Source organism: Macaca thibetana, chromosome 8 (assembly GCF_024542745.1).
Source record: "Macaca thibetana thibetana isolate TM-01 chromosome 8, ASM2454274v1, whole genome shotgun sequence".
NCBI lineage: Eukaryota > Metazoa > Chordata > Mammalia > Primates > Cercopithecidae > Macaca > Macaca thibetana.
Genome location: NC_065585.1, coordinates 37,928,866 through 37,955,253, shown reverse-complemented (window position 1 = coordinate 37,955,253; position 26,388 = coordinate 37,928,866). Strand labels below are relative to the sequence as shown.

At 35.9% G+C, this 26,388-nt stretch overlaps 1 protein-coding gene across 2 annotated transcripts in view; it reads right to left on the bottom strand.

The window, feature by feature from the left end:
• Positions 1-26,388, bottom strand: part of ANGPT1 (angiopoietin 1) — a 250,076-nt gene that overhangs the window by 5,786 nt on the left and 217,902 nt on the right. For both annotated transcript variants that reach the window (XM_050802168.1, XM_050802167.1), the window contains exon 8: positions 8,818-8,948. In XM_050802168.1, the coding sequence (XP_050658125.1) occupies positions 8,818-8,948 (131 nt within the window). The remainder of the gene's footprint in view (positions 1-8,817; positions 8,949-26,388) is intronic.

Genomic DNA, 26,388 nt, shown 5'->3' with positions numbered 1-26,388 from the left:
TTCACTGAACAGAAAGAGATTCTACACAGTCTGTACTCTGGAAGAGCAGGAGAGAGTGTCTGCCAGCAGGTTGGCTTGGCTGGAGTGCCAGTGGGTTAAAGGGTTGGAGAATATAGGGCTAAAAAATAAACAGAAGGGAGAACATAAAGGTTTTTATTACACCTTTAGACATTTTCTTCCGGGCAATGGGAAGCCTGCAGAACGCCGGGGCAGAAGTTAGAAGACCCAGACTTTTCATGCTTACTTCATCAATTAATAACCAAGAGATCCTCCACAATAGTACCAATGGTATTTGATATTTACTGAATCTTTCACATGAAGGTATTTGTATGCATTTTCTCATTTTATCCCCCAAACAGCCTTAAGTGATGTGGCAAATACCATAATAAAGATACTAATGCTCACAGAGTTTAAGGAACTGTTTAAGGTCACATTCATAATACATAGATTCTAAGAACTGACCAACCATTTTCACAGCACAGTTATAAGGATTAAATAAGATAATGCACTATTATAGCCTATAAAAATCCTACTTAAGTGCCAGCTGTAAGTTATCTAGAAAATGGGGCAGAATGTTTAGGGCAGGAAAAAAAGAGACAAGACCTTGTGGAACATCATAATAATTTAATAATAAAGACAAGGTCATCAGTGCCAACATATTTTCTTATTTGCTTAGTGGGGTTTATTAGAGAAATATGAAAATAATTAGACCCAAATAAGTACAGTTGTACAATGTTATAAAATCTTGGCATTTAAGCTCCTAATTTTTTTAAATGTTTCATTTTGATTTCATTACAAATCAAGGAGTTTGAAATGTTCAATTAACTCTTTATCTTAAGACCAGTGGGCCATGAATTCTGTGATCTATCTCAGAGCAATTGATAATAAAGATGATGAATTAAGATGGAAGAAAATGAAATAAAAGAGCAATTATTTCTCATTACCATTTCAGTTTTATTATAAGATATCCTAACTTCAAGGTAGCAGAAGTAATTATTTCTGTGTAGGCAAGGATTCTCTGTTTTCTCTGATACATACATTAAAACAAATTAAATAATTTTTTCATATCAAATATTTAAAATAGTTTGTCCACTTTCTACCTTTATTTTTAAAAATTAAGCATGGCCAAGTCTTTTATACACAAATCCTGAAAATACGTGGTTTAAAGCATTTTTTCAAAGCAGGCAAAAGTATAGCAGAGTCCTCATTACTCATATGCATTTCTTGTATTTATAAGTGATCATAGATACTCAGTACATATGATACATTTGCATGGGATGAAGATGTTCTATGAATATACAGAGGAGTATGCCTGAGTTTGCAGTTCCTCTCTGATAAGATACTGAATAGCTGAATTACATATTCTGTGCAATCCTGGGAAAATATTAACTTTGTATTTTGTTTATGCTTGGGAATAACAAATAAGAAATATCCTAAAGCAATTCATCTAGGGAAGGCACTTCAAGCCTAAAAGAACTCAATGATGCAAGCAAAGGATCGAAAAAGCAGTTACCATCTGCTATTGGGACAACTGATAAAATGTCTCAAATGTTTTTTTGTTTTGTTTTGTTTTGGTTTGGTTTGGTTTTTTTTTTGAGTTGGAGGCTCACTCTGTCACCCAGGCTGGAGTGCAATGGCGGATCTTGGCTCACCGCAACCTCCGCCTCCCAGGTTCAAGTGATTCTCCTGGCTCAGCCTCCTGAGTAGCTAGGACTACAGGTGTCTGCCACCACGCCTGGCTAATTTTTGTATTTTTTTTTTTTTTTAGTAAAGGTGGTGTTTTGCCATGTTGGCCAGGCTGGTCTCAAATTCCTGACCTCAGGTGATGCAATCACCTTGGCCTCCCAAAGTTCTGGGATTGCAGGCATGAGCCACCACACTCAGTCTCAAATGTTTTAAGGTTGGCAACTGCTGAGATGTACTTTGCCAAACATTTTTCTTCATAACTTGTAACCTCATGTATATTTTAATAAGAAATCTGAGATTCATGTTTCCAATTCATTTACACTTAACTCATTAAAATTTAGTTTTGTAATAACTATTCCAGGTCTTTTAAAATCATTTGTGTCTTTTATCTTTGAAGCAGAAAATTCACATTTTATCGCTAATAAATGAAACTTTGCCCAGAAAATAGGAATTTGATTCTCAACTTTGTACTCAGGAAGTTCAACTTTATTTGAATATCAGGAAACCTAACTCTTAAATTCTTCTGATTCTAAACAAAATGTCTCTCAACACTTCTTTTCTGTGATAAAATGTACAGCAAAATGAAAAGGTATATCTGTTTTTGTAGATTTCTTTTGTTCGTTTTCAATGCATGCATTCTAATCAGCAGTATGCAAAAGAACTTGCACAGAAATTAAGATTTTCGTCTTTCATCACTAACTAAGGATGAGTTTAAACTAAATTGACTGGTGCCATCAATGGGATCATAATGGAAAAAATCTCTTGGTGAATTTATGTGGACAAAGTTGGCCCTACCCAAAGCCAGCCTCAAGAAGCAGCTGCATGGGTCTTGCATGCAGGAGGCAAAGGACCTTGCTAGAAGTCTGCATTCCTTCTGTCATCTCGTACTATATCCCCTTCAGGCCAAGGACTTGTTTTTGTTTTTTGGGGGGCTGTTTTTTTTTTTCTTTCCTTTCTCTTCTTTTTGTTCTAAATATGAAAAGCTGTTTATCCTGGCTAGGAATATTGAATTCATTTAAAACTTCTAGGAATTCTTTTACTGCCTCTCTTCTCCCTCATACTTCATTTTGCTTTTAACCATGTTTAAGTGAGGAAATGCTTGCGAAAAGATGCTGCAAACAGTACAATAGAGCTCTATCATTCTCTTTGAATGTCATTCCTTTTAATGGAAGCAGTAGAAAGAGTAGATAGAACAAAGGTCTCTGAAGGTTGAGTACCTGCATTTAAATTCTACTTCCGACAAAATTCTGTGACCTATGGCAAATTATCTAACTTTTCTGTATCTCAGTTCTTGCCAAAAGTATTATTGTGGTCTCTATTTCCAAGAGTTTTTGGAAGCTTCATATAAGTTATTAAATACAAATCATTTAGGATAATACAAACATATCTGTTAGAAAGAGTTCAATAAGTTTTTAAATATTATTACTGAGTACAATACAAAGTTAATTGGTTATTTTTCATCCACTGCCAATCATTAAGCTTTGGTTGTAGCCTTGCGCGAGAGGACTATCAGTTCTGATTCACCTTTTTCCAAACGTATAAAAGACATTTTCTGATACTCTTTGCTCTTTTCCTAATAAATGAAACTTTGCCCCAGAAAATAGGAATATAATCTTAAACTTTGCATTTTAGGAAGCCCAAATTTATTTGAAAGTTGGGAACCTAACACTCAAATTTTCACAATTCTGCAGTTTAGTCTTTGGGGTTATTCTTAAGTTAGTTTCAGCTCTTGATAGTCACCTCTTTGTTTCTTGTTTGAGCATAGAAATACATGTATGTATTAGGCATTTTAAAAATAAGTTCATGCAAGAGTCACATTTATACTAACATTCATTTACTTTATGTCTTTTCACCAGAATAATTTGTAATTTTGCAATGTCCTTTCAGAGTCTCTGCTAACATATTTACTCATCAAACCAATATTTATTGAACATATGCTATATGCCACACACTTTGGCAGTCACTTGGAATACAGTAGTGGACAGCACAAAATCCGTGCATTCATAGAACTTACATTTGTGTAGAATAGGCTTACGTTTTATGTACTAAATATAGAAATTGGGTTGAAATAAAAGTAATGCAATGTATATTTATATAGTCAATCTTACATTAGTCATATGGATCTTCCTTTCTCTCAATATTTTTACCTTGAAACTTAGAGAATTTTAGTTATCTGATCATGCTTAGCAGGTCCTTACTGGATTCTCAAAAATGCTAAGACGATTATATTTTCCCAAAGATCTTGTCACTTCAAGGTCATACACCAGTTGAAAAAACTGCTGGCTTCTATCATTTTCTTTGTCTTCTTTAAGATTATATAGTAGGCAAAGTGAGCATTTATCAACTCTCTGCTGTTAGCATCTGGAAAGTTCTAGATGTACTAAGAAATTTATGTGTATGGCTTTTTCCCCTCTTTAAGGACTGAACTGAAAAATATCCTTTGTTAGCTTTAGAAAGTCTTGTCTATCAGTTAACATGGTTTATGCGTTGGGAAAATAAATCAGAGTTTCTACTTCAATAGATTATTTCTATAGAAAGTTAGGTCACATTTTTACATAGCCTTTATATTATGCACTAAATATGGAAATTATATTGAAACTAAAGTAAGGAATGTAAAACAATAATGTATTTGTTTTTGTGGTTAACAATTTTTAATAATTACAGTTTATGACAGATTTTTAGAAATAATTCTTTAAATATAATTTTAATAATTTTAGTTAACTGTAGCTTAAGCAAACTTTCAGAAATGCTGATTTTGAAAGCTCCTAATTTAGTACCAAAGATCGTTTGTTTTCTGCTGAAGATAAGTTTGTTTTGAATGTGACAATCTAGTAACAAGAATTTGTTATTGTCTTAATTCTGGAATCAGAATTTTTCACATATTTATCTCCACATACAATAAATCTATACAAAAAGTATGCATTGAATGAGATTACATTTTCATTTTCTTAATGTTAAATAGTAGATAAAACTATTTCTTTTACATTTTTAATGAAACTTATGCTCTAGCCTGTCTTGCTCATTTCTTTAATAGTAATTAACCCCTTTAATAGGTGCTCATTAAAAATATCTTAAATTGACAGAAGAAAGCAAAGAAATAAGGAAGTTAGGAAATGAAGAACAAAGATCAAGTCCTACCTTCGGTCTAGCTGAAATACCTTCTGCTTTCAATTAAGCCTATTTCCTGCCATTCAGTCTTTTACCGATAAGGGTAATGATACCAGATTTTCCAACTAGAATTCCTCTTTGTACTTGAAGAAAACTAGGATAGTTAGTGGGAAATAAATCTTATTTTACTCTTAATTCCTTTTAGAAGAAACAAAGGAAAAACATATAAATAAAGAAGATAAAACAAAACTTTAATTGATAATGACAAAGAGCTATGAGTTACTAGCTTCAAAGAGTACGAAGTCTCACTGCTTAAGAGAGGCTATTTTAAATAGGCAACAGGCTCAAATACTAAGTTTAAAAAAAAAGAAAGGAAAAATCATTAGATGAGGAAAATGGCTCTAAGGGAAACTTTGACAGAATAAGTAGTAGTGGTGGGGAGCATCTAAGTAGGACCTAAGTTCCAGGCAATACTCCAGTTACCTGGACTGTCAATGACATTCATCCTTACGTTCTCCAGTTCTTAGCTATCTAAATTCCACATTTTAGCTTTCCATAATAAATAACTTTGTAAGACCTGGATTCTTTCAAAGGGACATTTGATAAGGTAATGGCATTTATTACAAAAACACATTTACTTAGACTATTCCAGCCCAAGCAATAAGTGGAAATATTCTCTCCCAAACATGTGTTTATTATGGATGAAAGAACATGACAAAGTTCAATCATTTAAAGTAGAAATAAAATCATAAATCTGAGCAGTGAAATTTTTTCAATGACAACCAAAATGTACATTCTCCTCTTTGCTTTACTCCATATTTTCATTATTATGACAGAAATATGAACATATTGGAATACTCTTCTAAGGACACATTTGAAAGATTTTACTGTTGGTTTTTCATGTATTGTATTTATTTGGTAAGAAAAAATACCTGTAAAAATAGACATGGAGAAAATAATATTTCAATATTAAAATGTGCAGGAAATTGAAAAATCAAAGTACCTTTGTCCTTGTATACAGTTGCTGACAATTTCATTTATGAGATCAGGGATGTAATAAAAAGAAGAATTTTATTTCAGGAAAAAGCTCAAGACCTACCTTGTGTGTACCATTTTTTTAAAAAAAATCTTAGATTTGTAGCAACTATTTCTGGGGGTGAGGGCTGAGGGAGGAGTCATAAAATTACATATAGGAGACTTTTTAATATTTGATGATGTTAAATATTATGCCAAAAGGATATGTTCAAAGCTTAAGGAAAAGAATATGAGGCCGGGTGCGGTGGCTCACGCCTGTAATCCCAGCACTTTGGGAGGCCGAGGTGGATGGATCACGAGGTCAGGAGATCCAGACCATCCTGGCTAACATAGTGAAGCCCCGTCTCTACTAAAATTACAAAAAATTAGCCGGGCGTGGTGGCGGACGCCTGTAGTCCCAGCTACTCTGGAGGCTGAGGCGGGAGAATGGCGAGAACCCAGGAGGCGGAGCTTGCAGTGAGCCCAGATCGAGCCACTGCGCTCCAGCCTGGGCGACAGAGCGAGACTCCATCTCAACACACAAAAACCAAAAAAACAAAAGCAGAAAAGAATACGATAGAGGCAGAATCATAATAGGTTAGTTTTGATAATATTGGGGCGGGTATCATATTGAAAAGATGTCAACATAGGTGGCATGGCTGGGGTCAACGGGTTGTGATTTGATGATAGCAGTAATGGAAGGGCTGGCAATAGGGAGGAAGACAAAAGATTTATCCCAAACTGGCTGGGCGTGGTGGCTCATGTCTCATGCCTGTAATCCCAGCACTTTGGGAGGCTGAGGTGGGTGGATTACCTGAGGTCAGGGGTTCCAGACCAGCCTGGTCAACATGATGAAACCCTGTCTCTACTAAAAATACAAAAATTAGCTGGGCATGGTGGTGCGCACCTGTAGTCCCAGCTACTCGGGAGGCTGAGGCAAGAGAATCGCTTGAACCCAGGAGGCAGAGGTTGCAGTGAACTGAGATCACGCCATTGCACTCCAGCCTGGGCAACAGAGTGAGACTTGGTCTCAAAATAATAATTATCCAAAACCTTCACTCCATACTTTTCCAAGCTCTATTCATTGATGAAGATAACATCAACCTAATGATTTATTTCATTGGTTTTAAAATTTGAAAGTTATTTCAAGAGTTACAAGATGGTCATTCATGTAGTACACTCATTCATGTACACTACTACTTCACTAATTCATGTACTACATTTTCTAATAGGTTTCTATGTGTCACAATCAGCTGTGCTAGATGTTTGGGATGAAATGGCAAACATTAACTGTCATTCATTTTCCTGAGGTACAATATAGAGATGAGTTTCTCTCCCTGCTGTCTCACAGAGTGGATCTGGAGTTCAAGTAAGATAGTACAACATGTGCAGCAATATGTAATATGTTATAATAATGGTAGTAATGTAGTGTTGGGAAAAGAAAATATTAGATTTGAACAATTTTTTCCTTACTAATATGAAAACATGTTTTGTAATAGAATTAAGACAGAAAGTATATTAGAACAATTGAAGGTGGTAGTGATTGTTACTATAGTAAGAGAGAGAAGCAGCAGTAAAACTGTGAGAGGAGAAACACTGAAATAGGAATTTCTCTTACAATTTTGTTTGATGCCAACTCCTTTCCTGCCAGACCCTATAACATTCTTGAGCAATAGCATTTGCCATTGGGTTTTATCTTAGTGTTTCCCAAACTTCAGTCAGTCATGTATCAACTTCACAGTTTTCCCATATCCACTTATAACTTTTATTAATATGGATCAATTTTTTCTTTAAATCAATTATTTGTTAAATGCAGAATATTGTGAATGCATTCTAAAATGCAAGTTTATATCATTCATTTAAAGAGGAAACCAGCACCACTTGCTGTAATAGAAGTTAGACATAGCCAGATGCCAGGGTGGCTCATGCCTGTAATCCCAGCATTTTGGGAAAGCAAGGTGGGCAGATCACTTGAGGTCAGGAGTTCAAGACCAGCCTGGCCAACATTGTGAAACCCCGTCTTTACTAAAAATAGAAAAATTAGCCAGGTTTGGTGGTGGGCGCCTGTAATCCCAGCTACTCAGGAGGCTGAGGCAGGAGAATCACTTGAACCCGGGAGGTGGAGGCTGCAGTGAACTGAGACAGCACCATTGCACTCCAGCCTAGGCAAAAAGAACAAAACTCTGTCTCAAAAAAAAAAAAAAAAAAAAAAAAGGTAGATATGAAACTCATAAAATTAAAACAAAATAACATTATTTAATTTTAGGTATGTGCCATTGCTTAACCAAGGCTCTGAGACTACGGGTTTTTTTTTGTTTTTTGTTTTTGCCAAGAAGCATCATTGGTAAGTGCTGAGGAAGTATTACAGATGTGATAGCACCAAACTGAGAATTTCTCTGTGGGGCAATCATAAGGCTGGAAAAATATTTAAAATGTACAAAAGGATTAACTTTCTTACTCTATGATATGATATTATTTAATGATGTCTCCTATACTAGCTAAAATATCTTGCAATGATTAATATTACATAGCGTAAAACTCTGGTATAGCTGGTCTGAACTGTGTTACTTTTGGTTTAACCACACCTCTTTATTTTTCTTATCTCATTTCAACAAAATGATCAATTAACTTACTATATAATTGCAAAGTAGTTTGTAAGAAGTAATTACTGTATATGTTGAGTTCCCAAACTATTGTTCATCTTACTAAGGGTATCAAGATGCTTATTTAGAAAGTAGAATATCTGGGACTTAAGAGACTAAAAAATGTATTCAGAACCAAGCTTAGCACACTTTCACTATTGATGTTGGGGGAGGATGCAAACCTCTAAATATGCTAGCAATGTCTTACACAAGAACGCGGGGTAAATTCGTGGACAGAACAAAATGATCTCTAGGGACTTGCTCTTAACTTTCCTGACCATAAGATCATACCCCGTTCTCATAGATAAGAAACCTTAAGCCCCAAACCAATGAAACATAGCTTAGAGAGTGGCCCCATAGGACTTACCTCCTGTTAACATGAGGGCACATTTGCACATACAGTTGTCATTATCAGCATCTTTAGTGCTGAAATCAGCACCGTGTAAGATCAGGCTGCTCTGTTTTCCTGCTGTCCCAGTGTGACCTTTTAAATACAACCTGAAGTCAAAAAGAAAAAAAAGAAAGATAAGCCATTCGACAGAATAACAGAACCCAGAAGACCAACTTGTTGAATGTTTGCCTTTTCATCATTTTCTTCTTTCTTTGAACTCAGCCCTTCCAACAAACCTCTAGAAGATGCAAGCTATGTGAACCAAAAGAACAAAGGAAGGAAAAAGTTTATGTCATTATGCATGCTCAAACTCATATGGTTCTCTGATAATGCAGGATCCAGAAAACATAAAAACCTTGGTTTATTTTTTAATACAGGTATTAACCTCTAAACCTAAATGCTTTTTACAATGTCGATTCAGCATCTCACTCCCTTAATCCATTAATATATAATATTGCAGATGTGCTAAAAATTATTCATAGCAATACAAGGAGTAAGTGTCATTGATTGAGGACTTGCTCTGTGCCAGGCACTATGCTAAATAATTTCCAGTGGTTATTTGATTAAATTTTTATATTAAATCTGTGATCCCTATATTAACATCCCCAAATTGTATACCAAGGTTTAGCGAAGCTATGTAAGCTGGAATTTAGCTTGTATGAATCTAAAACTCAAGCTTTGAATCATTATGCATTCCCTGGACAAATGTTTGCTGAGCAGAAGCTATATACCCGTTATTGATCTAGGCACTTAAGACATATAAGAAAACAAAACAAAAATGCATGCTTTTGAGGGACTTGTATTCTAGAGGTATCTCTAACATTAAATTCAAAATCCCATCTGTTTAATGTGGCATTCTTTGAAGAACCTATCTTACTATTTAGAAACATTTCTTACATAAAACTTGCATTAACCTAGATCAGTGGCCCTCTAATGGTTGTGCATATAACAAATCATCTGACCTTTTGTTTAAAAGGCCTGTTTACTAATCCCAGAAATATTTGTTTTCAGCTAGCATCTCAGATTTCTCTGCAGACTGTCCAAAGAGAGCATTTTGTCAAGTATTGTCCTAGAATCCAAGAACTAGTGGACGAATCACAATAGTTGCCAAATGTAGCGCCCTGTCTGATGTTTGCTCATTTCCTACTGATCGTACACACTGCTTTCATATCCTTCTGGGCAATGTAGTACTTAGAACTAATGTAAACTTGCTCAAGTCCTTCAGTGGCTTCACACGGCTTACCGTACTAAACTGAAGTTGTTGTATTGACAGTTTGATGCCCAAGGTGTTCTCTGGCTTAGACTCTAGCCCCTCTCTCTCTAACTCTACCTAACACTGCTCCTGCATACCAGTACAATGTTTTCATCAGAATCATGTAGTAATATCCCCTTCAAATTCATATAGGTCATCACCTGCATGCCTGGATCTTATTTATGAATACTATCCACCCACAGTATAGTTAATGGGTGATTTGTGTCTCTGTATGAATGAGACACTCCTAAAACCTAGGCTGGCTCTGAGCAAAACATTATACTACTATGAAATAGAATAATAAAGATCAATTAATATTTGGAGATATATTTCAACTTGTGTTTGCATCTAGGTATATGTATATATCCTATTGTTTGTGGTATTTGATATTATTTTTAGCAAAATCAATATTATTGGATGTTTGTGCAATATTTTACAAATATTCTGCAGAGATTTTGAGCCAGAGCAAAGTATACAAGTAAACCTCAGTCAGCTTTTGTTGGTTCCAATAATTAATGGAACTTCTGTTTCACAGTAGTACAAATAATTTTCTAATGTTGAATTACCACACAAAAGCTTGTATTTTAAAACTCTGAGAGGCAGGCTACAAGTCATTGGTGATACAAAATTGCAGAATTTTTTAAAGTGCCAATTCACATTTCAGGCTGCAGCCAGCCCAAGTGGAGGTGGGTTTCACCAGGGAAAGTAAGGTGACAGATCACCAAAGGGAGTTTTGGGACATGTTACCTGGATGAATTCACCACCTTCCAGAGCTGGTGAGAACTTTCAATTTGATCACTCTTTTGGAGGTCCTTGACCTCCCAAAGACAGACACACATTGGCAAAACTAACAGAGACTTTTGTCAGGCCTCCATTTGCAGTCAAAGTAGGAATATGGTAGGGACCCAGTCTCATGGTCTTCTTAGAGAGAATTTCACACAGAAAGCCAAATTATAATCAGAAAGTTCCTTGTTTGGTGAAGACAGAATCAGAATTGAGAGAATAAGTGAATGATTCCAAAATTAAGTAGCTACGTCTCTCCTAGCCTGAAATCTGCTCTACTGGGACTGGGAGAGTTTAGCCCATAAGCACTCTTGAATGAGCAATGGCAATTTTAACTTTGATTTTTTGTTTCTCTGTGATTTGTAATGGCCTTCCTTCTTATGGTAAGTCAATGCCATTTTCTCTGCAGTAGCTTTAAGTTCAATAATAAAGACAGACTTTCCAGGATGCAATGATTTTCTACAGTGTCTTTTGCAGGGAATTCAGCACAAATGTTCGATTCTAAATAACAGACTGCTTGCTATGTGCTTGAATACATTGTTTATACTTTTATCCTTTCACATAAGAGTTACAATCTAAGTCTCATAATTTATAATTATTTATTTGTGTAATCAAGGCAATACAAATGCACAATTATAAATTTGAGAAGAAAAGCAAAAAGAAGAAATAAAAATCAACCCAAATCTCATCACTGAGTTTAACTACTTTTATCATATTACAGATTTTTAGTATTTTCCTTGTTTCTCCCCACTAAATATAAAATATTTATTTTTAAATATACATGTATCTGAACACATTCTTATAACATTTTGAACACTATAAGTAAAGCTTCTGCTCACAGCCCCATTTCATCTCTCTCTTTAGAGGTATCCTTCAAGAACAATCTCTCCCCATGTGAAAATACAAATAGAAATAGAATTATACTTTACATGCTTCTGTATGAGATGATTTTCAAATATAATTTTATGACCACTTTTACATGCCATTACATTTTTTTCTCTAACAGCATTGGGAAGCTATTGTATGAATATATCATCAGTTGTCACAAGATTAAGGCTGCCTTCAGGTATCTCTCTATATGTATGCTGGTATAGGTATTAGGATTACAATAAAATCCACATTTCTTTCTTGACCTTTCCCCGTATGAATGTCATCAATGCTATGTTAGGCTCCATGAGTAAAGAGACGTCTTTCCAGATCTATTTAAGACTTGGAGGTCAGTTTCTAGTCTTGGCAGCTCTTCTCTAGATTATAAAAAATGATTTACAGCTAGTCTCACTGCCTTGAGTTTCACTCCTTCTTCCCCTTCTCCATGAAGTCCATGCAGCTCATTCAAAAACATGTGTCTCATCATTCCTCCATCCTGGTTAAAGTCGCTCAGTTGTTCCTCCAAAATTCAAAGATAAAGTTCAAATTCTTTACTGTGGTTTGCAAGGCCTGTGAAGTCTAGTCCTTGTCTACTGTCTACTTTTCCCATGTCTCACCCACTCCAACCCTCCCATGTCTTGTTATTTTCTGCACATACACATAGTGCTCTAGCCTTACCCACTCACTTATTCTCTCTAAGCAACACTCTTATTTCTCCATACATTTGCAAGTACCATCCCCTCTTCCTAGAAGGTACTCTCCAGGTTTGAACAGCTGCTGAACTCCTATCCATCCTTTAAGATTTGTTCCAAGTATAACCTCAAAAAGCATCAAATCAGCATCTTCATGATGACACTTACTTGCTGTATTTTAATTGTCTTTTCACTTATCTGTTTCCCATAATAAACTGTGAGCTCCTTGAGGCATAAACTATGTTTTACTCATCTTTGAATCGCCAGAATCTTGAAATCTTGAACAGTCTCTGAGATAGAGAAAGGCCTCAATGTTCATTGAATAGATGGATGATGGGTGCGCTAAGCAATTAACTTTTGATAAGCTCAAGGTAGCAAGCAAAAGCAAACTCAAATATAAAGAGCTCTACTATCAAAATATACTTGGTCCATGTTTCAGAAGGACAGCTTTTACATCTCATTTAGTTAGGTGCTCAACATATCTACCTAGGTACCCACTTCATTGCCTATCCAACTCAAATGATTAAAAAAATATATGTAGGTGTGTGTATGTGTGTGTATATGTATATGTATACACACACACATATACATTATATATATATATACACACACACACACACATATACACTATCTCATATCCTTCTTATTTTTCCAGTTTTTTGTTCTTATTTTCTCAGAGACTCCAGAATATAAAAACATGAGCGAGGCACTATGCAGATAGAGTAAAGGAAAAAAGACTATGTCTTAATTCTTATTACTCCTTACATTTTATTGAATGATTTATTTGTATCGTATGAATAGCCAACTGAGAACAATTTGAAAGCAAACTCAAAATAAAAATATGCTTAAGGTTAATGTTTCAGCTAAAATTATTTTTTTAAAAAGAAATATTCTATTAAGGTGTGAACCTAATTCCTTAAGGTCCTGCCTTGAATAAACATTAAAACATAAACATACAGCAGAAGTGGAGAGGAGTTGCAAGATGTGCAATGTAAACAGTGGCATATATTGGTTGGAATGATGTACGAGTAGAAGAGACTGATATTTTGAGGAATAATGAATGTTTCGTGGTTCAAGACTTAGTAGCACTTGTAATTTACATGAAGTAGCATTCATCCCCCATGTTTATATCCTTAGCATGTCACAGAGGAGCGGCTTATGCTCTTCTATGGAAGAGACACACAGTCTCTTGCACTGGGAGATAAAGATGAAATTTCATAAAAATCATTTCTTCTAAACACTATTTTAAAAACTTTGCAAATGAGGGCAACTGTGCTTCTGTGGAATCCCAGAAGGACTCTGGGAGAAACTATACAGTCCAGAATAGGTCCCCTGCACAGTTCAGGGGCTCATTCTTTCTTAGCAGCTCTTTAGCTAGCTCAGAGTCCCAATTTTTGGCCCAAAGCCAACAACCACAGCTAGTTATTTGATACAGGTAAATTAAGGACCAGTCACTCATTAATGCCAAGTATTTCTGTAACTAGATTAGAAAAACAAAACAACAAAAAAAACTTGTTTGAGTTGAGGCTCAAACAGAACATTTGGATGATTCTTTTTAACACTGGTTCTGGCTAATATCTAAAGTCCTTATGTGTAATTGACTATCTGTGGCTTTCTCTATGAAGCTAATAGTTGTTCCAAATAGACTTTCAGTTTATGAAAGAAAAATCAATATACAGGACGGCTTTGCACCGGACTACGGTGACAGTGAAGTGGAAGTGTGAAACATTAGTGAGAATACATCTCCCAAAATAACAGCCTGGGAATCCTGGTTATTTATTTCTTGAGTTTAGCCAGTGTAGACATGGCTTGTATGAAAGACGATATGTTAGAAGATAAAAACAAAATGTTCCTCCAGTAAAAAGCATTAGGGACAGACATATGGAAGCTGTGAAAAACAAAACAAAAAACTCCAGAGAATCTCATTTGATGTGACCAAAAAGGCAGCCACAAAATAGAATTATGGCATTTAGTCTCGTCCATGTATTTTCTCTTAATAAAGAAAAAAAAATATGAGTCCTTCAGAAGAATGACTATAAAGAATGTCAACATTTTTATTTTTTCAATTAGTATATTGTAGGAAAACTGATGTCTATTGAAATTAGTCATGATTCTCTAGTCATCTTTGATAAACATAGTTACTCCTTTACAACCACTTTTAGAAATTTCAGTAATTATAAAGACTAAATCATCACATTTCTTAATGAATATAGGACAACAGTGAGTTCTATTATGGAAGAACAGGCTTGAAAATATCCCTACATATCATCCAAGAGATTCTAGAATTTTCTTTTCTTTAAAATGGGCAGCACAATCTCATGAATCCAGTTTCTTATTAATTTTGTCTACTTAAGAGACTCACTCTCTTCACATTTTTGCATGTTCACCATACTCAGGGGGCCAAGCATCTCTTTCATGATCCAAGGCAGTGGGAGTTGTTTGTATGACAAATTGAAGTTTGGCCTCAACCCTTTAAAACAGTAGACAGACTCTCAGATATCTGAACTTTAAGGTCGTAGGTACTGACAAGCTGAGCAGATTTTTATTTTGGCTCTGAGCTCTCTCCCTGCCACCATATGGAACTAGTTTATCTTTCTCACAATTACTAAGAAATTCAGAATGACCTTCATGGTTCTCTTTCAGAGGCTGGTAGCAATGACTCAATCTGACAGAGTTTCCTGACATGGCTATGACTTCTAGTTGCTGCTTTTGGGCTGTCTCTGCCATATTCAACCTCTCCAATCCTACCCCCTTTCCACTGAAAGAACTGGGAACCGTTAGCCAAGAGGGATGTCAGAGCATGTATGTTAGCACTGACTTTTCCACATCCTGGAGATATATTCTGTAACTCTATTGTCCACACATGAACAAAATTTTGTACTTATTTGCAATAGCCTATCAATGAATATGTGAGAAAATTCTAGAAAAATATATGAAGCAAAGTTAACACACCTATGAAAAAGTGAGTGAATATATTAAAGACATTCAGTTGTATAATCTGTATTCCAGAAAAGAAATGTTTGAAAGAAGTTTCCAAAGAAAAGAGGATGTGAGTAGGAAGATTAAAAGAATTGATAATGTGAAGTGTGACTAATCAAGAATTAAGGCTGTGATAAAGACTTATAGATATCTAAAAACATTTAAAAAATATACAGATCAAGCAGATACAGGTAATTTGGTACAAAATAAGTTGTAATGAAAGAAATAACCATCTATAAAGCCATTAACTAAAACTTTTCCTTTTTCCTCCTTCTCCTCCACACACTTTCTCCTTCTCCTCCACACACACAAAATGGAGAAATAAATAAGCCATTGGCTTCTGCAAATTAAGGCTGTGTCATGAACACTTGTGTCTGGAGAGACAGCATGTCATCACAGAGTTTGTGGTGTACCTGTCTGGGTTTGCGATCTAGCTCTTATTCTTTCTGATTCTCAGTTGCTTCATCTGTAAAATACTTCTACTAATAGTAATGTCCTGCCAATATTTTGTGAAGATTAAACAAGGTGATACCTGGAAAGCCCTTAAAAAGATTGCTGCATGCAAAGTAAAGTAAGTACTTGACTATTTGCAAAAAAAATCAAAGTAATCAAACTTGCCTAAGCAATAACCATAAAATACACGGTAGTTCAATAAGCGTCAGTTATGGGAATGACTAAGTCTAAATTACACAAGTATAAACATATATGACCTTGATAGACAAATGTAAGTGTTCTGAGAGTGATAAAAACAATGGGATAGAGATATAGTTCATGAAGACAGGCATGGAGACAACAAGCCAGAGAAATTAAAGATGAAAAGGATCAATTTTCTCAAACCCGTGAGGCCCCATATCCTTTGGAAGTTTTTCTTATTTTATATAGATGAAGAAGAGTACTAAATATGAAGGACAAGAAACCAAAAAGTTGCTTTGCTGATTGACTACGTGGTTAAGGTCTATGTTAATTTGACTCTAGATTGTCTGAATAAATATCCTTCAATTCAAATGTTTATCTTTTAATAAATTAAAATTTCAGACTTTTGAGAACCCTTCAATTTTCTTGCCATCATATAATATTTTATTGACTGAATCCAGTATATATTTATTTGGTTTTCCTTTCTTTACTCATAATTGATACTGGCAAAAAAAAAAAAATTCTGGAAAAATCATTCATCCCAACCTAATCTTTAATTCTCACGTCAACTTGCTGAAAGCTTTCTTTTTCTCATTAAATCTTCCATAATTGGTGTCATTTGTTTTGACAGGGAATTGGATCATTGGGACTCACCAGAATTTGTGCATAATAATTTAACCATTATGTTAAGAAGGAAGACATTATCTTATTTGTTTCAGAAGCTACAGATGACCTGCGGCAGGCATGCTATTTATGTTTGAATATGTGTAATGGAAGATGTACACAAAAGTGTGAAAAAATATGAAAAATGTTTAAGATAGTAATGGTCCTGGGAATCTGTGCTGTGATTAAGGAAAATAAATTTCCAAAGCTACAGAAAAACCTCACCCTAAATGATGAAAAATCTTTAGAAAATAGAATTTCACTTAATCTCTGATTCTAATATGATTGTTTTAGGTATTAGCTTGTATAACACCTGTATAAATTGTACCCTGGATTTCCATCTAAGTTTTTGATAATATACATTTTTAACATCTCCTCTTTACTTACAAACATTAATATCTTGTAGAATTTAGATAAAATGAGCTTATCAACCTCCCAGGTCTTCTCAAGCTCTTGACATTAGGAACAGTGTTGTCAGTAACTTTTGTTTCAAAACTCTGGTAAAATACAGTTCTTAGTGTTTTGCAGTCATATATATGAAGCTTGCATATGCTCAAAACTCATGATAAAATTTTCCTCCAAAGAAAATAGCAAACCCACGTACTGCTATTGTTGTATGCCTTTGGATAGTGCTGACAGAGTGCTCTCTATACATCATATAGTTATATAATATATATAATTATATATAATACATAAAATTATATATAATGTATAATATATAAAAGATCTATTATATATCTATATGATGTATAATATATATGTATGTGTATATATGAGATCTGTGACAATGAAACATTTCCCAAAGTTCAGAAATATATGCTCAGTGATTATCTGTTTTTAGTTCAAAATAAAATAGTTATTCCAGTATTCCTTCCTTTAAGAATACATAAAAAAAAAAAACACAAAAAATTGAGTGCCAAAATGAATTACGTGACAGCAAGACCCCTGTTAAAAACACAAACAGTCCCTTAAACATATTTGGATTCCCTTGGCGTCATGTGTGACTGATAGAGTTAGCTTCAAGTGAGTGACTCTCTGGTCTGACCCTCTTGTGGTGCCTAAAAGACCAGGCCAATGGCCATCTCAGAGAGTTTATGGGTTTTGCTTTGTTACCAAAAATTAAGTCAGGACCTTGTAAAACTTGTGATTGAAACTGGTGATTTTTCAGTCTAAACAAATTCTCAGGAGGTAGATTTCTTCTCATTTTTTATTTGGGTTTAAAGAGCAATAAGAAACTTTCTTTCCAGCATCCCCTTGAGGCAGATAGGGAGAGGAGAGGGTAAGCAAAATGTTGAAAACCATTGAGATGCATTGTCTGAGGTTTCTTGCAAAGAGGAAATACTTTCCCTTGTTGTACTTGGACATTGTATTGCTATAAGGTCTGCAAATAAGCCTCCAGCATGCATTAGCAGATTCTTCTGTTGACCAAAGTCATCAGTGTGCTTATTTGTCTCCACAATCAGTATAAGCTAGAGTTGAAACTCTTCCTCATGGATTCTAGCCCTCTGTTATCTGTAGCACAGTAAAGCCCTGCATACAAGATGTCCTCTAAATAATTGCTGTCCTCTAAATAATGCAGGCTGTCTCTCACCTCAGAGTGTGTGTCCACATTGCTCCTCTGGCTGGGATCTCAAGTCCTTCCCCCTGCCATTAACCACCACACTTGCCTCATGAGCGCTTACTCATTTCACAAATCTCTAAGGATTTCCTCTATGAAGCTTTCCCAGTCCCATTTAATCTCCTTCAATGAACCTTATCCATTCCCAACTTCAGTAGAATTGACCACTAGTTTTTTTTTAAGTAACCAATGATAGCCTAATTCCAAGGGTTCTTTCCCAGGGACTGTGAGTGTAAAGTTGAGTTGCACATAAATTTATACAAAATTTTGTGTTTCTTCATTATTCTAGGGAAAAAGTCCTTGGCTCCATCATTTTGTTTTTTTAAATCTATGGTTCCTTGATCAGAAAACAAAACAAAACAAAACAAACAGACATGCTAAATCACTTCAGCTAAAACTTTTGAGTCTAGTATTCCATGTTTGTTTCCCTCTCCTAAACTATTAGCCCCACAAGAGAAGGCATGGTGTGTCTGTTTGGTGTAATCAAAGCGTTATTTCTGCATCAGCATCACCTTAGTGTACTTGATAGGACTGAGAGCTCTAGGTCCTAACACAGGATAAGAATCTCTTGGCCGGGCGCGGTGGCTCAAGCCTGTAATCCCAGCACTTTGGGAGGCCGAGGCGGGCGGATCACAAGGTCAGGAGATCGAGACCACAGTGAAACCCCGTCTCTACTAAAAATACAAAAAAAAAAAAAAATTAGCCGGGCGCGGTGGCGGGCGCCTGTAGTCCCAGCTACTCAGGAGGCTGAGGCAGGAGAATGGCGTGAACCGAGGAGGCGGAGCTTGCAGTGAACCGAGATCGCGCCACTGCACTCCAGCCTGGGCAACAGCGTGAGACTCCGTCTCAAAAAAAAAAAAAAAAAAAAAAAAAAAAAAAAAAAAAGAATCTCTTTAGGTGCGACTCAGAAATCTGTACTTTAAACAGGCACCCTGGTTGCCCATATGCACACTCAAGAAATAAAACAACTGGCATAGTGCCACGAAAATAATAGTAACATGATAAGTGTATGGTGGTTGGCTGGCTAGATAAAGCAATGAAGACAGACTCTGATTCCAAAAGAACTATAATAACTTTTAAGAGGGTAATTTTAGTAAAGTTATGTAGGTAAAAGCAAAACTGTAGCCAGTTAAAAGAGAAATGAACAATGTGTGCTGTGGGACGATTTTATTAATTTTTTAAATTTACTTACCATCAGCAATATAGAAATTCTTGCATATCATTTGCAGGTAAAGATAAAAGAGATAAAGACAAAAGAGTCTAGAGTTTAATAATTCTAGAAAACAAGTCTTATTTAAGCAAAAATCCAGGGAACTTAAGGACATGACACTTTATTAGAAATCTTAGTGGAAACTGTCATTTCATACCATAAACCTTTGGAGGCAGGATTTTTTACTTGTTGCTCTTTGAATTTCTGGTATCTAGATCAAGAATTGCCATATATTAGTCAGCTATGTGCATTCACACAAAAAAGTCACCTGCGTTGAATGCACAAAAAACCTTGTCAATAGGTCTTTTATATATCTATTAAGAAATGCTTTTTTTCGAGACATGTGCCAAGCATTGTGAAGAGGTTCCTGTCCTCCTAGAGATTACACTCTAATAATAGGGAACAGCAGTTACAATCCAGTGTGATATGGACTCTGATAAAGACATGCCAAGAGCACAGTGGGAAGACATGGAAGGGGCTCCTTACCCAGTCAAGGAAGAAGAGCTCTACAGACTGAGCTAAGACTTAAAGGATCAAGAAAATCCAATTAGGCAAAGTGAATAAACTCTTGAAAAACAGGGGTTGAGTTCTGTGGGGTTTTGTTTCATCCACAGTAGCTTGCATATTGTTGTTGCTCATATTTACCAAACAGAGTAATCAAAATATTGAGTGAGAAAAATCTTGATGTGAGAAAAGGCCATATCAGAGGAATTGCCCCCAGAGGCCATGGCTGCTTACCTGTCCCAAGTCTGCCACATGCAGCTCAGCTCTCCTTTCTCTTAGCGTCATGATTGGTAATTATTACCCCCTTACGCTCTAAGCTTAAGCAACACTTAACCACTTGTGGTTTCCTAGCAAGACATGCTGAGTCTCACTTCTGAGCTAATCCCTCTTCTACCCCCATCTCTGAACTATTCCCCAACTCATACCAATTTGCCATGTTTATGTCACTCTAGGCCACCATTTGGAAGCTTTTTCAACCTTCCAAAACTGGTTAGCCCTCTTTAGTAACACCATATTTGTGATTGTAAGTGAACTGACTGTGCTCATGGCATTGTAATTGCGTGTTTGGCTATCTGCAACTGTCCAACCCACTCCATCTCCATTACATATGGGTGTGCACCTGCACGAACACACGTATACATGTCTGTACTGAAATCTCGGTGGACATTTTATCCTGGGATAGCACATGATAGATGCATAACAAATATTTCATGGAGCCTTCATCTTTTTGATAGTGAACAGCAGTAAGGGAATCTAGAGCAGTGGATCACAGGAGACATCACCTTAGATAATTTCTTGGAGGCAGTGCTTGCTAGCTGGTTCTAGCAACTTTTGCCAACCTGTAAGTTTCTAGGGCAGCAGTGATCTGAGTCTTAACATTACCCATTCCGTGACAGGAATCCTCTGGGAATTCTTAGACCTAACAGCTTGGAGGCATTTGTTTTCATCAGTTTGAAAAATATCCAAGACTCTAGAGACTGACATTCATCTGCATTTTTAAGTGAAGAGATTTTCCCAGCACTTAAAAGATTTAAAGAAGGAACAAAGTGACTGTAAGACTGTGCCCATTCCATGCATCTGAAGACCTAGGAAGCCTTTTTCCTTTTCAATGTTTCATCTCAGTCAAGGGGATTAAAATATATATTTTGATGATTAAAACAATTCCTTCTCTGTTTTATGAAGTAACCACAACAAAAATCACAGTCTAAATAAAAGAATTGCACCTTCCAAGTTGGAGTAACTATTTGAAAATACAAATAAGACTGTTTAAAACCTTGAGTTTGAAAACCTATGTTAGGAATTCAGGGGAGTAGAAACTGTCAGGAGATTTCTTATATATTTTTTTGTACCTTGATCAGTCCAGAACTGCTGTAAAAAAATAACTTTCTTCTTAGTATTTCAACATATTTGCTACTGGTTCCATCCAGGACTATGTAGCCCAGAGGATCAGAGAAATAAGAAACATTTTACTGAAAGAAAAAAGTGAAACAAGTTTTGCAATATCTACGAAAATGCAGGGCTTAAATTTACATGGGAGGCTCCAGAGAATTCTTTTCAATCCACATGAATTTATTTTGTCCTTGAAATATATACACGGCATGGGAGTACTTTAATGATCAAAAAAAAAAAAAAAAAAAATGCATTGGGGAACTGGAAAGAACTTCGGCCTTACCTCCTCCTTTTACTTCTGAGGATCTGAGACTTGGAAAAGTGAAGCAAATTGTCCAAGGTCGTTCAGAAAAGTAACTGCAAATCCAAGTCTAGAGTTCATGTCTCTGGATTCCCGATACAGTGTTTTACAAATTACATCAAACTACATCCCAATGAAGGTCTTGGCCAAAAACAAACCTTGTGCCAAAAGATATTTAATGACCAAATTATTTTCAAGTTGTTTTCTTCACAATTTTGGTTTAAAATTCAGTTCGTCTCTTCATGTGGAATCTTTTCCAGAACAAGGCTTATGATAGACATTAATTAGTCAGTTCTAACCTAATGATGTCATTTATCCTCAATAAATAATATAAAGTCGATAAAACATAAATATCCACAAAATGTGCATTATAAATTATGTAGTAAGATTATAATGATAAGATGTGCATGAATAATTGTTAAACATTATCATTCGGACTTAACTAATACAAATTTTCTATTGCTTAAAAGAGAGGCTTATGATACCATCTGTGATAGAGGATTTACTAATTAAGTTAATAGCATAAAAGACAACAAAATAATGAACTGTCAGGAACAAACTGTTCCCAAGATCTGAAAAAAATTATATGCAAAATGACTTTCTAATGGAATATGCTCACTAAAATTGTGTCCTTTTAACATTAAGTCAGAAAAATTTTTATATAGTTTTCTTTCTACATTTAAAAATAGTACATTATACTTTAAGTTGTAGGGTACATGTGCATAACGTGCAGGTTTGTTACATATGTATACTTGTGCCATGTTGGTGTGCTGCACCCATCAACTTGTCATTTACATCAGGTATAACTCCCAATGCAATCCCTCCCCCCTCCCCACTCCCCATGATAGGCCCCGGTGTGTGATGTTCCCCTTCCTGAGTCCAAGTGTTCTCATTGTTCAGTTCCCCCCTATGAGTGAGAACATGCGGTGTATAATAATAATAAATAAATTTAAAAAAATAAATAAAAATAGTACAGCAAAATTTATTTCCAATTGGTAAATCCTACTTTTTTATTTATAATAATATAACACAATGGTTTTTAAACTGTGCTGTACTAATGTTTGAGATAACAGCAAGAGGAAACATTATACTACCTTCCCACAACCATTTCAAATAGATCAGCTTTACCTGTTTTATACATTGTGATCCTTTGTAAGAATTTTCTTTGAGAGAGTAGGTATTGCATTAAAAAAAAAACTTTAACAAGTGATTAAGCTTAGTCCAATCAATAATGGAACAATTAATCTTTTGTGCCTTTGGATGTGATAGAATGGGAAATAGACAATATCATTTATTTAGTATTCTTCTCAAGAAAGCTTTAATCTGAGCCTAATCAGGCAGAAATAGTCAGATAAACCCAGAAGGAGATATTCTGGGAAAAGCTGACCAAAAGTCTTGAAAAATGTAATTGATAGATGAGTGGTAGATTGTTCCAGGTAAAAGGCGACTCATGAGACATAACTGCAAATGCAAAGAGTGAAGTTGGATGGGATCCTGAATTCAAGTAAATAAGCAACTACCAACCAGCCAAGGACATTTTTGGGGATAATAGTGGTGATTTCAATATAGAATATATAATTTAAAATTGTTTATTGACTCAATAATATATTTCTTGGGCATGATAAAAATTGAATTTAAAAAGTCTGTTTGCTTTTTTCTTTTCTTCTCTTTTTAAGACAGGATCATGCTCTGTCACCAAGGCTTGATTGCAGCAGTGCAATCACAGCTCACTGCAACCTCAACCTGTTGGGCTCAAGCAAACCTTCTGCCTCAGCCTCCCAAATAGCCGGGATAATGGGTGTGCACCACCATGCCCAGTCAATTTTTGTTTTTTAAATTTTTAGTAGCGACAGAGGTCTCGCTATGTTGCCCAGGCCGATGTCAAACTCCTGACCTCAACCAATCCTCCCACTTCAGCCTCCCTAAGTGGTGGAATTACAGGTGTGAACCACTGCACCCAGCCTATGGCTTTCATATTTGTATAATATTTAAATTTACCAAATACAAGGTATATTTGTATACTCTTTTTGTTTCGAGGATATTATTCCCACTGAAAGATAAGAAAACTGAGGCATAAAAATAATATCAACTTGGTTAATCTGGGTACTCCATTTCCCTGGTGAGATTCTAAGCTGAGGTTGGCTAAAAGGGAATTTTGTGTGAGATTTGGAAGGCAAAAGTGAAGCAGTGGTCTGACTCTCAGGACGTCATCAGATATGGTGAAGTCCAGGGGCAGAGATGCCTGGCAGTTTCTGTATTGTCTATTTCTTCACTTAGCATCCAGCTTGGCTTCTTGATGCTGGCAACAGCTCCAGACCCACCACAAGATGCTTGACTGCACAACCACATGCCACGGACTACAGCAAGGCAACAGATTTCTGTAGATCTTCCTTCTTGTGGTTCCATTTTGGTGGCTACACGAGTTTGGTTTCTTAGATTTTCACAAGCTGTGGCTTGTCTGCCATGCCAGGTTTCAAGCATATGTTTTAACCTCATTTCTGTAAAACTCCTCATGGCTCTGCTCCCCTGACTGAACACTGACAAATACAACCATGCCATTTTCCCAGGTGGAGGAGCCAGATTACTTCTCAGCCTCTACATCCTGATTCCTATTCCAGAGCTCCTTCCAGTGGACATAGCATCTCCTCAACCATATGATAAATCTGTTATTATTAAAATATTTTTAAAGTAGTTATTGTTGCAGTGGGTTTTTTTTTTAACTTTATGTATTGGAACAAGCAAAGCTTTCATGAGAAGTAAAACATCACTCTATCTCTAAACTGATAATAAATTCTCAAGTGTTTATTAGAGAGATCAAATTTAATTTTTTATCAAAGAATTGAAAGGTAATACAAGTAGTGATGCACACATAAAGGTAGTTCTATTGTAGAAAATGTTTGAGCTGCAAGATGCTTTACAAATACTTTAACTTATAAGAATAGAAAATTGAGAACTAGAAAGATAGGTAATGTGTCCAAAGGCATTCAAATTATTAAAGAGAGTAGAAGAGTTAGAATAAACATATACTATATCATAGAATATGTGTTTTGAGTTTATTTAATTCTAGAAATTAACTGATGAACTTCTCTTTATTTGAGTATGGCCATATGGTGGGTAGTTACAAGACCAAATTTCAAATTGGACTCATACTCATCGTATCAGTGTCTGTGACCTTGTGCAAAGTACTATGCCTCAGTTTTCTCTTGTGAAAACAAGACATCTGGTGCATAGTATGTGTGCCTCAAATATAGGTTAGCTTAGTTAGTAATTTGGCTAAATTAGTTACATATCTTGAATTTTTCCAAAAATGGTTTCTACACTTTAAAATCGTAGAACACACACACACGTGTACACACACACACACTCAAAGGGAGGGAGAGAGGGGTTGTGGGGGGAGAGAGAGAGAGCACAAGTTAGAGAGTTAATAGCCACTCGTTAATGACTTATAACAGGATTTGAATCCTGGATAGTTATCCAAAGTGCTATGGGTCAATGGGAACACAGAATATCCAAATTGGCCTAAGAATGAGGGTGGTGCATTTCTCTGGGAAATCAGCGTAGGGAGGTGGAGAAGGGAGAGGTCCCAGGATCTGTGGCAGAGTGAAGCATGCAGAACTCAGCAGAGGGAAATGCAGGGCTCACATGCTGTCATGGTGAAGATCTCAGTTAATCTCAAGTGGAATTTTGGATCGTGAAGGGCTCTTCAGAATTGCCCCAAATTGGGACAAGAGGGTCTTTATACTCTTATATTGACCAGTCATTAGATACAATCTATCTTGTAAGAAGTAATCTTGGGTGATGTCACTTTATTATTTTTTCCTTTTTTTGAGATGGCGTTTCACTCTTGTCGCCCTGACTGGAGTGCAATGGCACAATCTCGGCTCACTGCAACCTCCGCTTCCCGGGTTCAAGTGATTCTCTTGCCTCAGCCTCCCAAGTAGCTGGGATTATAGGTGTGTGCTACTACGCCCGCCTAATTTTTCTTTAACTACAAACAGTGCCTGGAAAGCGGACTTCAGCTACAACCTGTCAGTCAACATTTCCTGGAGGTGGAAGGAAAAAGTGCTTTAGTATTGAAGGGGGCAATGAGTTGACACATTACATCTACCACAGCAGATATCAGGGAAGACCTCCTGGAATAAGAGAGAATCTTAAATATTTAAGATGTATGCATGTGACAAACTTAAGTTTATGTGTTGAGTAACAATATAGCATAAAAAAAGGCATGGAGGATTTAGGGAAATTGCAAATAGTTACCAGAACATAACCATTAATGAGAAGGGTATCCAGGTGGGTAAAGTTAGGGAGAGTGTATGGCAGAAAATGGTGCATAATTAGGTCGTGGTCAGGTCATGAAGAGTCTTAGTGGTGGACTTTCACATGCAGATATTTGAACACTGTTGAAATATACGAAGGAGGGAAAGACCAAGTTGTCTGTTAGAAAAATCATCTCAACAATAGCATGGAAGATATATTTGAGAGTATGAAGACTAGAGAGGCAGGAAGGTTGTGTAATTGTCTGGGTGTCAGATGATGAAGATCTGGATAATACTACCTCTCTAGAGGAAGTATTAAATAATTTCACATTGGTACATGTTAGTTCATATACTATGTTTATAATGACAGTCTTACATTATTATTTTTTCTTATTTATAT